Source organism: Camelus bactrianus, chromosome 2 (assembly GCF_048773025.1).
Source record: "Camelus bactrianus isolate YW-2024 breed Bactrian camel chromosome 2, ASM4877302v1, whole genome shotgun sequence".
In the NCBI taxonomy this organism is placed as follows: Eukaryota; Metazoa; Chordata; class Mammalia; order Artiodactyla; family Camelidae; genus Camelus; species Camelus bactrianus.
In genome coordinates this window covers 26,593,513-26,608,872 of record NC_133540.1, presented here as the reverse complement: position 1 = coordinate 26,608,872, position 15,360 = coordinate 26,593,513, and the positions used below count along the sequence as shown (strand labels likewise).

At 40.8% G+C, this 15,360-nt stretch overlaps 1 protein-coding gene across 3 annotated transcripts in view; it reads left to right on the top strand.

Annotated features, from left to right (window-relative positions):
- Positions 1-15,360, top strand: part of TMEM131L (transmembrane 131 like) — a 160,503-nt gene that overhangs the window by 110,798 nt on the left and 34,345 nt on the right. For all 3 annotated transcript variants that reach the window (XM_074377138.1, XM_074377132.1, XM_074377143.1), the window contains exons 15-24: positions 1,192-1,261; positions 2,329-2,446; positions 3,828-3,969; positions 5,975-6,084; positions 7,077-7,149; positions 10,182-10,309; positions 12,176-12,318; positions 13,988-14,174; positions 14,387-14,572; positions 15,197-15,346. In XM_074377138.1, the coding sequence (XP_074233239.1) occupies positions 1,192-1,261; positions 2,329-2,446; positions 3,828-3,969; positions 5,975-6,084; positions 7,077-7,149; positions 10,182-10,309; positions 12,176-12,318; positions 13,988-14,174; positions 14,387-14,572; positions 15,197-15,346 (1,307 nt within the window). The remainder of the gene's footprint in view (positions 1-1,191; positions 1,262-2,328; positions 2,447-3,827; positions 3,970-5,974; positions 6,085-7,076; positions 7,150-10,181; positions 10,310-12,175; positions 12,319-13,987; positions 14,175-14,386; positions 14,573-15,196; positions 15,347-15,360) is intronic.

Here is a 15,360-nt window from a genome sequence, read left to right as displayed (position 1 = left end):
TTTATTGACCGGGTTAAAATGATGTTCTTGAAGGCTATCTAAGGAATTGAAGGACATTATCAGGACAGTCTTAGGTGATAAACTATTTAGATATGGAAATCTTTATTTAGAAAGAATTTCTATTTTTCTGAAGTAATCTGAGGTAATTCTTGAATGAAATAAGACACTGCAAGTTGAAGATTTCTTTCATTTATTTCCAGAATTTATAGAGCAAGGCGTATGTGCCTGCTGTAGAAAACACATTTGAACTTTTAGGGCATACTTGCAATGACTTTAGATAAACTAAATTGTTAACTGCTTTATTTAGATGTCTGGTAAGTGACTCTCAGTCGCTGACAATCCTTGAATATCCTTAATGGGCCAAATCTAAAGCCTGCAAGGGTCCACAGTTAAAATGCTTTCTAAAATCTGGGTCTGTTGTATTTAGTTTAAATCTTAGCTTAAACATGCCTCATTTTTTCTTAATGTTTCTTTCTTTTCATTTAGTTACTGTTATTGCTTCTTTTGGATCCAAGCTATTCTGTATAATGCTGGGTTCTAATTTTTCACTATGAGACATTCATGCAACCATCTTTATGATTTTTCTCACTTACTTAGCCTTGGTGTTTCATAGATAGACATGCCTCATATTTCACTATAAGCATAAAGACAGGGCTTCTAAAGTGAAACTAAACAAAACGTAAGGTTAATTCCATTCATCCCTATTTTGAGCAGGGGAGGTTTCATAGAAATTTCCTTCTTCCAAACCGGCGATGCTTTACAAGCAGAGTGACCGTGGGCGGGAGCAGGCAGGTTGCAGGTGTGTGTGGAAGTTGCCGGTCCGCATTTTCCTAACCTAGGAAGCGGGTCATTCTAATACTACAGGATTAGAATACAGTTTTTTAAAAACCCTGCTAAGAATGTCCTCTTAATTCCAAAGGCAGCCTGGTGTCTGTTGGGCCCAGGGTTTGTCACTCTGGGCATTGATTATGATGATTGATTTTGGGCACAGAATCCACTCCCTGTGAGAGACAGGGAGAGCTGTCACTCAAGGGCACAGAAAGCCAAGAATCCGTTTTCTAGTTGTTTGGCTTCTGGTAAAAGGGAAGCTCACTGAGGTGGAGGCCAACGCCAGCTACGCATTTGAGTGCATGAGGGTTTTTGTGTTTAGTGTTGTGCTTTAAGTTATTCATATATTACTTTTCAATCTAGGAAGGGAGTCTGGGTTTTGAAGTGATAGCACATTGTGGCATGCATTATTTCATGGGAAAATCAAAAGCGGGTAAGTATTTTGCCCTTAGGTTTTCTGTAGAACTCTAGTTTGGGGTGGGGTGGGAAGTAGTGAGCAAAATTAGCATCTGTAGATGAAATCATTAGTCCTGTTCACGTAATTGCATCATATTCTATTCTCAAAGAGCATGATCATTAATGGAATGACTTGATACTGTTAAGAATCCTCCAAAAACATCTAAGGTGCTCGGGTAGTTAATGCCCCCTTCAAGTGGCTTGTCCTTTTCACAAGGGTTTTCTTCAGACATGTTATTTGAGCATCATAGCAACCTTGTCACCAGGAAAAATTGGAAGATTCTGGTTCCTTTATAAAAGGGCTAACTAGAAGTTGGTAAAAAATAATGTGAAATTGAATTTGAAGACGTCAGTATAGGAGCATGAACGTCTTACAGGGAGCGTTAGTGCTGTGTGAACCGACAGCCAGGGCGTTGAGATAAAGCCATCTCTAGGTCTTTCCCTGCCTTTTGACTTATTAAAAATATTTAACCTAAAGAGAACATTCTAGTACAGAGATTTCTTTTGGGAGATGCTAATACGCTCTTCAGCACAGACAAGACAGAATGGATAGGTCAGGAGGGCGTGGTGAGCAGGGCACCAGTTTATAAACGTAAACACACACCTTCTCTCTGCGGAGCCCTGCTGGTGTCCTCTTCTGAGGTTTGCTGTTTGTCCATCAGCCTTCAACAGAGTAAACTAACATAGATGATGACCAGCACTGACCTGGAAATAGTTTAGCTTTTTAGATTTAAAGCTGTTAAACATGTTCCAAGTATAATTTTAACTTGTTTCAGGCTGTCTCCATGAGCCATGTGTCTTTTATGTTATTACCTTCACATAATTCGATTGAGTTTTGTTTTACACATGTTTGTTTGAGTTGGTATATCATTTGCCATTGAGTTAGAGGGGCTTTCAGGACAGTAGTCAGAGGAGAGAGGGGGGCACTGATCACTTTACCGGCCTCTCATTTTGAGAAGTTTTGAACACTCAGCTACTAAGTAAATTGTGGGGTTTTTTTTTTTTTTTTGTACATCTAACTAGTAAATCTGATCTAACTTTTAGAAAATCCTAATTGGGAAGGGAGCCTTTCTCTGGATCGGTCTACCTGGGATGTGGATTCCGAACTTTCAAATAAGTTGTATGAAAGATGGAAGAAATTTAAAAATGGTGATGTCTGCAGGTAGGTCTTCACCCTTCTTCATTTCATTTACTTAGCACTGGGGAGACGGTTCAACCTAGGACTTTATTGAAATTTCAGTACGTAATTTTTTAATAATTGAGATTTTTCTCTCCAGCCTCTTATTTTGAAAAATTTCAAAGGTCAGAAGAATTGTAAAGTCTAGTACAGTGAATATGCAAACGTTCCCCCTCTGGACTCCCCAGTTGTTGACATGTTAGCACTTTTGCTCTTTTCTCTCTCTCTCCGTCTGTATCTACGTGCACACACACGTTCCCTTTGTGCTGAGTCACTTGGAAGTAAACTGTCAATATCACACTTCAGCCCCCAGTGCTTCATTAGGGAATAATTTCTTTCCTAAGGAGAATTTTCTCCTACATATAACAGCACTGTCATTACATACCCTGCAAACTTCATATTGATACAATTATGTTATCTAACATGTGTTCCGTATTCACATTTCCCAAGTTGGCCCCCCAAATATCTGTTACAGCTTTCTTTTTCTTTCTCCTTTTTTTTCTTTTTTTTTTTTTTTAAATCCAGGATCATGCGTTGCATTTGGTGGCCACGTTCCCTTAATTTTCTTTAGACTACTGTCCCCTCCCTTTTCTTCCTTTTTCATCATATTGATCTTTCAGAGCATCCTAGCCAGTCTCATAGGACATTCAGCACTCTGGATTTTGCCCGTTGCTGCTTTAAGTTTGCCTTCCTGTTAAACATTCTGGGGAAGAGTGCTGATGACTCAGTTGGCCCTGGGTCCTTGTCACTTCAGGAGGCCCGTCGATGTCAGTTGGTCCCATTACTGGCGTAGCACAGTTGAATCCTTTGACTTGCCGTTGTACGTGTGACAGGCCTCTGTCCGTTGTAGGTGTTTTTCCTTTGGCAAGTAAAAAGCTATATGGGCTGTGATCATTGGAGACCTTGCACATTTCCTGTTCCCTCAGAATGTTTCCCACTGTGATTTTATTAACCATCGATAATCCTTGCCTGGGATCACTTGTTGAATTGCTGGCTGCAAAAATGGTGGTTTCTAATGATTCACTCTACACTCTTTTTGGGCATCACTGTGGAGTTTTTGGTTATTGCCACCATTACCATCATTATTATCTTTGATGCCAACTTGTCCCAAATTTGGCTGAGGGCGTCCTTCAAGGCTCGCTCGTGGGTCCCTTTGACTCATGCCCATCATTCTTCGAGCACTTTCTTGCTTTCTAGTAAAACAGGATGTTCCAGGGTCATCCTGTACTCGGGCTTCCCCAGACCCAGAAGAAGCCATTTTTATTTCCAAAAGCCTCTTACTCCTTTTAGGGGGAGTGATATTTAGTGATTTCCCTTTTTTCTGCCCAAGTTATTTTGATGATTTCTTTCTTTATGAATCACCCAGGAGGAGTGTATTAGGAACAACGCGGTTTGCCCACTCGAAGCGATCCAGGGAGTCAGAACCCTTTGCTTCCTTCCTGCCTCGCCTGATCCCTCAGCCTGGCGTTATGCTGAACTTCAGCGCCACCGCCCTGAGGAGCAGCGTGGTGAGCATCCTCGGTGTCTTTTCATCTCTCCGCCAGGGACACCCCAGCGCTTGGGTTTTTATGTTACCAGAGTCTTTCCACCTTGAGATGCTGCTTCAGAACCAGAATTCTTTTAAATTTAAGTGACACACACCTGCCACTCAGCCCTTGGAGTGGGGAGGTGTCCAAAGGACAAAGTAAGGAATAAAACTCTGAAACAGACTGGAAGTGCATAAAAGAAATACGTTTTATGAAGTCTGTGTTCAATTCAAAATCTGCCAGCTGAGCAAGTATTCAGCTGCCCACCACAGAGAATCGTGACTGACACAGGCTTCGGCAGGTGGGAGGGGGTGCGGCGCTCACTGGGAGAGGTCTGGGAAGCGGCTCGGTGATGCCTGCTGCCCCGCCATCCTCATCCTCGGCCGCTGGCGCCCGACTGTGGGCCTCTCTCCCCCAGCAGGGGTGGTGGGGAGGGAGGGCAGAGGGAAAGAAGACGCCAGCAGACCTGAGTTTTTGTCTCGTAAGCTTCCTTGCCCAAGAGCTAGATCACACGTGGTCTGAGTAGTAAGTTACACTTATTCAGGTGCTTGTTGAGTTTCTTAGGCAAGACATCCTAAAACTGCTTTTTTTTTTTTTTTTTCAGTATATATATTTTTATTGTAGTACAGTCCGTTGACACAATGTTGTCTCAATTGCTGGTGTACAGCATAATGCTTCAGTCATATAGGAACAAACATATATTTGTTTTCATATTCTTTCTCACCATAAGTTACTACGAGACGTTGAATATAGTTCCCTGTGCTACTAAAACTGCTTTTTAATGAAACTTCTATTTTGAAATCATTTCAACTTGGAGAAAAGTTTCAAGAGGGGACAAGACCTCCCCATTGCCCTTCACAAAGATGCATCCATCTCTGACGTTTGCCACACTCGCTCCACGGCTTCCTCTCTCTTTCCACGCACACGCATTTTTAGGGGCCACTTGAGAGGGCCAGACGTTATGCCTCCACCTCTAACTACTACTCCCGTGTGAATTTCCAAAGAGCAACATCTTCTGACATGTCAGAGGATAATGATCGGAATCAGAAAATGTAACATTAATCATAATAACGTTCTCTCACCTGCAGTCTGCCTTCCAGCTCTCCCAGTTATCCCACCAGCAGGCTTTGTGGCTTTTTTTTGGTCCTGGCTGATCCAGGATCTCTCAGGGGCTGGTCAGGTGGCTTCCCCTCCTTGGATCTTCCTTAGTCTCTCTTCTCAGAGCACACTCTTTTTTTTTTTTTTTTCCCCATTTTTCAGTTTTATTAGGTAGAATTGTTACAATTTGACTGCACATATACAATATATTGCATGTGAATACATATACACGATATACTGCACATATTTTAAAAAATTTACATGTATGTACTGTTCATTGTTTCTAAGAACGTTTAAAGCTTTAGCTTTTTAAGCTTACATAGTTACCAATGGAATAAAGCCAACCACAAAATAAGAACTAATTCAGAAAGACACATACAGCCCACTATTAACAGCAACATTATTTATAAGTGCCAAGATATGGAAGCATCCTAAATGCACATCACTAGATGAATGGATAAAGAAGGTGCAGCATATATATGTAATGGAATACAGCTCACCCGTAAGAAAGAAGGATATTTTGCCATTTGCAGCCCTTCATTCACTTTTTTTTTTCCTCTTCAAAAACCAGAATTTTATAATGGGCACTTCTTTTGCATCAAAAAGACCAAAATACCTAGAAATAAACTTAACCAAGGAGATTACCTGTACTCTGAAAACTGTAAAACACTGATGAAGGAAATTGAAGATGACACAAAGAAACAGAAAGAAATCTTATCAGAGTGCAGGCACTTTTGAGGCGTTCCGGCCGTCTGTTCTCCGGGCTGTCCCTCGAGCTGATGGCTGCGTTGCTTTGCATGGTTAGCTGCAGGGGATGCGTTTTTGCAGGAACGTCTCAGGAGCGGTGCAGCCTTTCTCGGGGTTCTGACTCTCCTCTCCCCGCCTCTAGGTGAAGTACTTTGTGGTGAAGAATCCTTCCTCTCTGCCAGTCTCCCTGCAGCTCCTGCCCATCTCCCTGTACCCCAGACCCGAGGCCGCTGTGCGCCTGCTCCACAAATGGTAACGCCCAGTCCTGAAGACTCCTTGGGGGGAGGGGTTTGGGGAAGTGCTGTTTAGACCCAGCATCGTGTAACATCCTTCACATTCTCCCCGGAGCCTGTGTGTGGCTGTGCACCAGCCGCCCGTGCACACCCCTGACGGCAGTTCCCAGCTGTGTGTACCGTGTGACGTCTTGTCTTCCTGGGTCAAGTCCAGGCCCCCAGCAGAATATTCTTTTCTTGTCAGGGAACCTTTGCAGTCACAGTGGTTCACATACACTCCTAAAATTTATCATCAAAATGCCGGTGACCTCTGCGCAACGCGAGAAATGACGTTAGTGGTTTAGTGCGTTTTTCATTTCATGTTGGTAATAAACAAGATGCGGTAATATTGTTCGTGTCTGTTACATCTAATTTTCGCATAGCAATCACAGTTGCACCTAGAACGTTTCCTCTTTTGGCTTAGTAAGACCTCCCCTGATCCCCAGGTCTGAGCTTCAGCCCTGTTTACGTGGCAGAGCAGAGGAGTCTGTGTTCAAGGAGGGGGATGGGGTGTTCTGTGCTTTGAGGGGTGTTTAGCAGCGACCCTGGTTTCCACCCAGTAGATGCCGGTAGGACCTCCCCAGCCACGACAAGCAAATATCTCCAGACATGGCCACGAGTCCACTGAGATAAAACTGTCCTTGGCCGAGAGTTCCTATCAGGTTCCGTAGCTGTGGACCATTTAAAGAAAAAGAAATTGCTTCATCTTTAGAGCTTTTGTCACCATATACTTTTTTACATTCTTTGCTGTCAGTGGTATTCATTCCACAGTATTTATTGAGTTCTTAGAATATGTCAGGTACGGTGTGAGGGGCTGGGACCCCAGAGTGTAAGGACAGGTGGATTGCGTCTGTGTGCAGGTACATGTGCTTGTGTGTGTGTGTGTGTGTGTGTATGTGTGTGTGTATTATATGTAATTCTTTCTTCCTTGGTGCTCTGAATGCTATTTTACACATTTTTTTTTCTTTGTAGGTTTGGCACCGATACGCAGATGATTAATTTCACAACTGGTGAATTCCAGCTCACCAAAGCTTGCCCTTACCAGGTAGGGTGTCGTCTTTAAACAGAAAAAAGAATGCTGACAAACTAGATGCATAGCATTTGGGCCTCACTGATTTATGTTCCGAGTGTCTTTACGTAATGTATGTGGCTCTCTTATTTTTATATTCTAGAATTAAGTATGCAAAGCAGATTTTTCCAGTTAACTCAGGCAGCAGGAGCCCCTGGTTCATGTGAGCCTGCAAATCATTTTAATGTGATTATTTAGATTCTTGTGAGTGAAGAAATAAAAACTGAATCAGAGCTATGGAGAAAACCATAAAACTTGAGACCCCGTAATTTATAATTCTCCTAAGATTCCTCGGCCCCATCAGATTCTTTTTAAAGGCAAAATAAAGTAAAAGCAATTAAAAAAATCTTCTCTCACTAAACTGACTTCATATTTTTTTTTAGCAAACCAGCCAATTTCTGTGATAGTCACCTCATCTATATAAAAGGATTTCTCTGAAAATCTTAACGCTCTGGGCACTCAGAAGGTCTTGGATAAATACTGAGGAGAGGGAGTAAACATGTCATGTGGCAAGGGTGTTGTTTGGGAACTTGGCAGCCTGGTTTCTGAGTTTTCACGCAGTCGTTCTGTGGGTCACTGGTGTAGCTGAGCACTTTCCTCACAGGTGTTTTGTGCCAGAGATCAATTCAAACACGAAGCATCTCTTAAAAAAAATACGCACGTACACCTGTGAACACACATATGCGTATCACTGTATTTCTAACGCACAAACGTATTTAAATGCCTTGGGTGCTTTTTTCTTTCTCTGCCCTTACCACCCCCTCCAAAGGTACACTGTTGGCTCCAGATTACCTTGAAAGAGGGAGGCCATAGATAACCTCCAGCTGAGAGTTAAAATAGGAGTCAAAGCAGACTTTTTAAGTAGGTTTTTTTTTTTTTTTAATTGAAGCATAGTCAATGTACAATGTTGTGTCAATTTCTGGTGCACAGCATAGTGATTCAGTCATACGTATACGTACATATATTCGTTTTCATATTCTTTTTCATTATGTGTTACTACGGGATACTAAATACAGTTCCCTGTACTCTACAGTGGAAACTTGTTGTTTATCTATTTTATATATAGTAGTTAGTATCTGCAAATCTCGAACCCCCAATGTATCCCTTCCCACCCCCTTTCCCTCTGGTAACCATAAATTTGTTCTCTGTGTCTGTTTGTTTCTGTTTTGTAAATAAGTTCATTTGTCTTTTTTTTAGATTCCACATATAAGGTATACCATACAGTATTTTTCTTTCTCTTTCTGGCTTAACATCACTTAGAATGACAATCTTCAGGTCCATCCATGCTGCTGCAAATGGCATTAGTTTATTATTTTTTATGGCTGAGTAGTATTCCATTGTATAAAAATACCACAGCTTCTTTATCCAGTCATCTGTCAATAGACATTGAGTGGGTTTTTAATGGAGACGTTTTTACAGTAGGAAACACACAATAGTAATGCTTGTTTCCCTTTGTATGTGGTCTGGGCAGCACTGCCTTGTTGTGTTAGGAGCCTGCCCCGCTCTGTCCCTCTCACTTTTCTCTCCACCAAGCAGTCTCCCAGGGCTGCTGAGAGGTAAATGAGGCCAAGATGCTAACAGGTATTTTGCTCCACTACTATTTAATCATATATAATTTTAAATTCCAAAAATAATGCCAGTTTCCTTTACATGGCAATATCCTTTCTATTCAGATTTGGAAAGATGGTGCAGCTCACTTGGAAAACATTTTTAATCAGTGATTGAAGATTTTCCCCAAGAACATTACATCTTTTGTGATAAAGGATATGATTACCATGGTTAATTTACTACATTGACAGAAAGAATAGTTTCAGTGTCTTCGAGACACTCAAAACTTTAACTTAAAATTCTTATTAGAATTCTTTGTTATACAAAGGCCTACATTATTTTTGTCCATTTGCTTTTAGAAATGTAGCTCTTTTGGTTAAGAGCATGTGGGACTGGACATTCAGGTTTCCAGATATTCCGGCTCTTCCATGTAATCCTGGGGAAATGCTTGAACCTCTCCAAGCCTTCTCTTTCTCACTCGTAATAATGTTTGAAGATTCAACAAGTTTATGGAATGCTTAGTATTTTGTATATGCACCTAATTACATTCCAGTGCCTGGCATGGAAGAACTATTTAATAATTGGTGCTGTCGTGGTTATACTTTTAATACCATAAGTTGGCAGCTTTTTGTTCAGTATTCGTATGTGTATAAAGCAGAGTTTCTCCCTCATGAAGTTTGTAATTTTAATGAAAGTGAATCAGATACCATCACTGTTTCTTCTTTTAGGTAGCGTGGGAAATGCTAGCAATAACTGAAGGATAAAACAAACAAACCTAAAAATACAGAAGAGAGAAATATTAAGCAGACTGTACAGTTAGCTCTAAAAAAATTAATAAATTACTTTCAGTGAGAAGGAGCTAGAAAAGAGTGGGAAGAGGGAAAGTCTACCACAGTGATAAAGAACCAAGTCTTGAATGTTAAATTTAGAACACAGAATTTTATCCAGAGAAAGTTAGAAATCTTGGAGAGAATAAAAGAGGATGTGAATAAATAAAGATCTTTCTCCTGAATGGAGAGACTAAATATAATGAAGATGATTTGTTTATAAACTTAAACTTGACATTAAAGTGAATTTAGGGTTGTCCAGCAGTGGATGGGTGGCTCGGTCAGATCCCTGTAGTGTTTGAGCAAAGGCTGTGTGGTCTGTTTTCTAGGTGATGTTTTACATTCACAGCATCATTCCATCAAAGGCCTCTAGCCCCAGCTCCCATCTGCTCCAGGAAGCAGGTCCCCTTTCCAGCGTCCGTGTCAGGTTGTCCTGCAGCCTCTGCCTCTGCTGCTCAGCTGCGGCTGGGGCACCATGGATGGACGTGGGCTCTCAGGATAAACAAGTTTCACAGGTTGATTTGGTTGGTCAGGTCTAGACATTAAAGAAAAAGCAGTCATGCTTATCGTCCACGATGCACTTAACGGACGCTTGCTCTCCGGGAGTTAATTGCATTTATGAATACTTTGCAGGGTGTGCATGCTGAAGAATCCGGGTTTGGCGTCCTCCACTTACATTTGCAGCCTTTGGAAATGAAAAGGGTCGGGGTAGTTTTCACACCAGCTGACTATGGAAAAGTGACTTCACTCATCCTAATCCGGTAGGTGTGTCCCTGTCTCTTTCTTGGCTGACTGAATTTCTCAAGAATACACAATCTCTTTAGCAAAGAGTTGACATGTACCTCTAGTCAGGCCCTCAGTGATGAGCTGTGTCTCATGGTAGGAGAGGTGTGGCTCCACACTTAATCCCAGTGCCCCAGACTCCTCCCTTGTACCGTGGGGTGTGAGTGCCCATCTTCCTGGGGCGGCGGTACCCTTCACTCAGTGCCTCACCTGCCATCAGAGAGCAGAACACACACATGAGCACACAGACACGTACTTCTCTGTCCTCAGCTCTGAAAAATAATCGAAACACTGCTGTATATACATTTTCATTCCTCAGTGTTTGGATTTATACCATTGTCCCATCTGTATGTCTTGCTTCTGGAACTCTCTGTAGCTGCAAAGGACAATGGAAAAAGTGCTTGGTTCAGCCTCCTGACTTGTATTGCTTCTTTTCCTTCCTTTTAAATGAACAATTGTTGTTAATTGATTTAAACAGCTACATGTTTTTCATTCTTAAAATTTTTGCATCTTTAGGTAGTCTTTGAGTCTTTTCTCAAAAATTTGCAGTCAATACAGGTCTATGTTGAAGCTCTCTGAATGGCTAAGACATCTGACAAGTTCAGTTTTTCATTAATGTCATTTTTGTTATTTTTTTTTGTAAAGCGTTTCTAGTGTCAGATAAGCAGGCAAAGACTTTATGATTTTGGACGTTCTTTAGTATATCATATGAGTTTGTTCTTCTGCAAGTGAGTGCTACTAAAATGAAAATGCACTAAAATAAAGTTCTTAAAATAGTTTGTTTTATTAAGCATTTTGACTAGTGCTTACTAGAACAAACGAATAACCAATGTTCCAGTAAGCATTTTAATGCTCTGCTGACAATGTTTCATCTTAAACCCATTCTCTGTTGAAGAACTAAGGTTGTAGGAAGTACAAAGATAAGCTTTATCTCATCCCAGCTTCAACTATCCCAGACTTAAAAAGTCTCGATTTTTTTATACTAGTTAATTTATTTTTGATGGTTTCTGTATTGAGAGATATTTTTCTGTAAACAATATTGATCATCTAACGTCACTAAAAGGCTTTTAAGCAGTTTTCCATAAAGGTTTTAATCCTCTAGAAGAGGTAAAGACATCTCAGTGTATTCTGCATAACTAGGAATGGATTCTGTCTCTGCTTCTAGTATTTACGTGAATGATAACTGGCTTTCAGTGCTGTCTCCATCATTTGAACATCATTTCCACTTAACTTTTTCATCCTGGGATTCATGATTTCATTTAATGAAAAGGCAAGAGCTAGTCTGAATTACTGTTTGACTCTTAAGAACTTGTATCGATATATATTATTTTTGGATGATATTTTATATCTTTAGTTCAGAAGATAGGGTCGGATTTTATTTCTAGAATTACCCCTAAGGCAGAATTTCTTAGAGTCACAATTACTGTGAAAACTCCTTAATTCACCCTGTAAACGGTTTTTTACCAATTTGTGCTAATTTGTTAAGTGTTTCTGGGTGGCCCCCAGTTTATTTCTTCATTTTTTTGTCTCTTGGAGGGTTGATCACCCCCCTGGTGCCTGCTTAGAACACTGCGGGTTTCCATTCTTGGGCGGAGACTGGAGACCGGTCATGGTCATTCGCTGGTTCTCACCCAGTCCGCTTGCCGTGACTCTGCCAGGGCTTGGCGGCTTCCGTTGGCTCATGGATTCCCTGAGATGGCAGGAGATGCCACACTCTTTAAATGGATTCCCCCCCCCCCAATCTTTAAAAACGTTTTTGCTAACTAGGAATATTCAAATTCAAGTCACTGTATCTTGTGACTCTCCTGGTAATGCTTTTTTATTTGCATCTCCTTTCACTGTAGGAATAACCTGACTGTTATCGACATGGTTGGCGTGGAAGGATTTGGAGCAAGAGAATTACTGAAAGTGGGTGGAAGACTTCCTGGTGCGGGAGGGTCTCTGCGATTTAAGGTGCCCGAGTCCACGCTGATGGACTGCCGCCGACGTGAGTCCGAAAGCGTGGTTCCCGTGTGTGGCCTGTGTGCGTCGCGTGGCCCATGTGCGTGGTGTGGCCCGTGTGCATGGTGTGGCCCGTGTTCGTGGCACTCGGAAGGGCAGGCTTGGGCTTAAGCCAAGAGCAAAATGAGATTACAAGATTCTTTAAAAAATTTACATTAAATTTGTTGTATTGATGCAAATAATTAGGCAAACATTTGAGCATGTGTAGACAACTCGATTAGAACAACAGCCTTAGATATTTAACCCAATTTAAATAATAGATATGGGGGGACAATGTATAATGTTAAGTTACCAGTAGAGTATGAAATATTAAAGATAACTGGTAATTTGGTTTATCAGTTAGCTAATCATAGAAAATCACACCAAAATGAGAAGTGGAGAGACTGAAAGTGTGCTAACCAGTAGAACTTTTCGCAGTAATGGAAGTGTTGTACATTGTGTTGTCCAGTCTGGCAGCTGCTTGCCATGTGTAGCTGATGAATGCTTAAAATACAGCTCGTGTGACTGAAAAAAATCAATTTTTAAATTTATTTAATTTTAATTTAAGTAACCATATGTATCTAGTGGCCACTGTATCAGATGGTACAGATTTAAACATCTACATGATCCATTAGAACTTTGTAAATTATGCATGAATTTAAATTAAATGCTTTTGAACTATTTGTGTTAGTTTCCAGAACTTCCTCAGGAACTAAGACAAAAAATAAAACAACAGATGAAAATGTTTTTGGTAAATTCTATCTTATTTTCCTATTATTAGTTTTAGTTTCAGGAACCCACTGAAAACATTATAGTGTAACAGTATGTATCCTATGGGAAAAACTCATTGAAACCATTGGATAATTTGTAGCACTACTTTAATGACTGTTTGAATTTTTTTTTCCAGAAAATTATGCCAAATGAGCACCAAGTTTGAAAAGTTTAGCCATTTTGCATTCAAAGTTTTCATCAGAGTGTTTCTTTTCTCCATTCTTTCATTCGTTCAGTAGTTTAAAGTTGGCCTTGAAAGTTTGAATTAAGGAGGAATACGAAAACTGTAGAACCAGATAAAATGTCAGTCCTTATGTGGAATAGATTGTGCATTATAGATTTATTGGAATATTTTAACATTTGATAACTGTTCCTTTTTTAAACTCCCAATATGAAATGTGCTTTTATTGATTTGCAAGGCTATACCTACCTGCTGCATCCTCCTGCAGTGGGAGTTTGAACTGTTTTTAGTGGCTGTTTTGGATTTACACAGAAGCACACCCCCTCCTAACTGGTCCCTGTTCAGTGTGATCGAGGCACAGGTGGTGTGTGTGGTGGCTATTGGTAAGTCCAGACTCCTAGGCTTCTGAGAAGAGTAAACTTACCACCTTAACCTTGAGTAAGTAAAAGAACAAAGAATAGATTTTGGGTACCTAGGCAGATCATTTAACTGAGGAACAACCTTGACTAGTTAAGTATTTTTATCATATTCTGATAGTACAACAGAATCTATGACTGTTCTAGAAATTAGCTAGGAAATCATACTTTGAGCTTATATGGATTTTTTTTTTCATTTTAATCATGTAGATCATGGTTTGTGGATTCAATAAATGTTGATATAGTAAATTGTTTTAAATAAAATTTGCAGTTCATCTGTACTAAATCTCACTTTCCATCCTCACTAGAACTGAAAGACAGCAAGCAAATTTTATCTATTACAAAGAACTTCAAGGTTGAGAATATCGGACCGCTTCCTATAACTGTGACGTCTCTGAAAATTAATGGGTATAATTGCCAAGGTTATGGATTCGAAGTGCTAGACTGTCATCAGTTTTCCTTGGACCCCAGCACGTCCCGGGACATCAGCATTGTGTGAGCACTGGGCTGGAACCTCATTTAAGTTTGGGGATGCATTTAATATCTGGTGGGGAGAAACCCTTTTTCATCGGTAAGATGTCTTAAGTTGTTTTCATACAAGTATTTATCTTGTCAGTGTAAGAAATTTTGCTGCCATGATAATTATTTTGTTTCGTGCCTAAAATGTAAACAATGAAGGTTCGTAAAGATGGCTCTTCTGTTGTTAGGTTTACCCCAGACTTCACCTCTTCCTGGGTCATTCGTGAGCTGACTCTTGTGACGGCAGCAGACCTCGAGTTTCGCTTCACTCTCAACGTGACCCTCCCGCATCACCTGCTGCCTCTGTGTGCGGACGTGGTTCCAGGGCCCAGCTGGGAGGAGTCGTTTTGGAGGCTCACGGTTTTCTTCGTTGGGTAAGCTACCACCTTCTCCGCTGGAGAAGACATCCCGGCGCGTTGCATGAAAATGGATATTGTCCAGGTGTGAGCGAAGCATATGGGTTGAGTGGAGCTTAGGTTGCTTTGAGAACCCTGACATTCATGAAGTAGACGAAGTAGTCACTGGTAAGCTTTAAGATAATAGTAAACTAATTGTAAGAGATTCACAGGGTGACCCAGGAGTATAGTGGACATTGTGTTCCATCTGTGTTCAAGGGCAGTCACAGTGGAAGGTGTATATGTAATATAACATCTAAGATACATAAACATCGTATAAGATGCATGATGTCTTATTAGCTTAGGACAATGGCAGTTTGAGATTAGAAGACTAGAATGACCCTTTAAGATGTGATTTTATCCTAGAAGTGTCTTTAAAAATTGAATTAGAATGTTGGAGTTAATAGTCACATTATTAGAAACTTCGTTTCTTAAAAAAATCTTCAAGAAATGTCAGAAATTGTGATGTCATACATCTTATGGGATTTTCATACCATATCTTTAGGCATTTCCCATCAACCATTCACCACTCTCCTGTAAAGCTGGTGTTTTTAACGCCAGTCAGAACCAGGCAGTAATGGACCTCGTTGCTTTCTTCCTCAGTCTGTCCCTGTTGGGTGTCATTTTAATAGCCTTCCAACAAGCGCAGTACATTCTGATGGAGTTCATGAAAACGAGACAGAGGCAGAACGCCAGCTCCTCTTCACAGCAGAGCAGTGGTCCAGTGGATGTCATCGGCCCCCATTCGCACAAGTAAGGAGGATTCT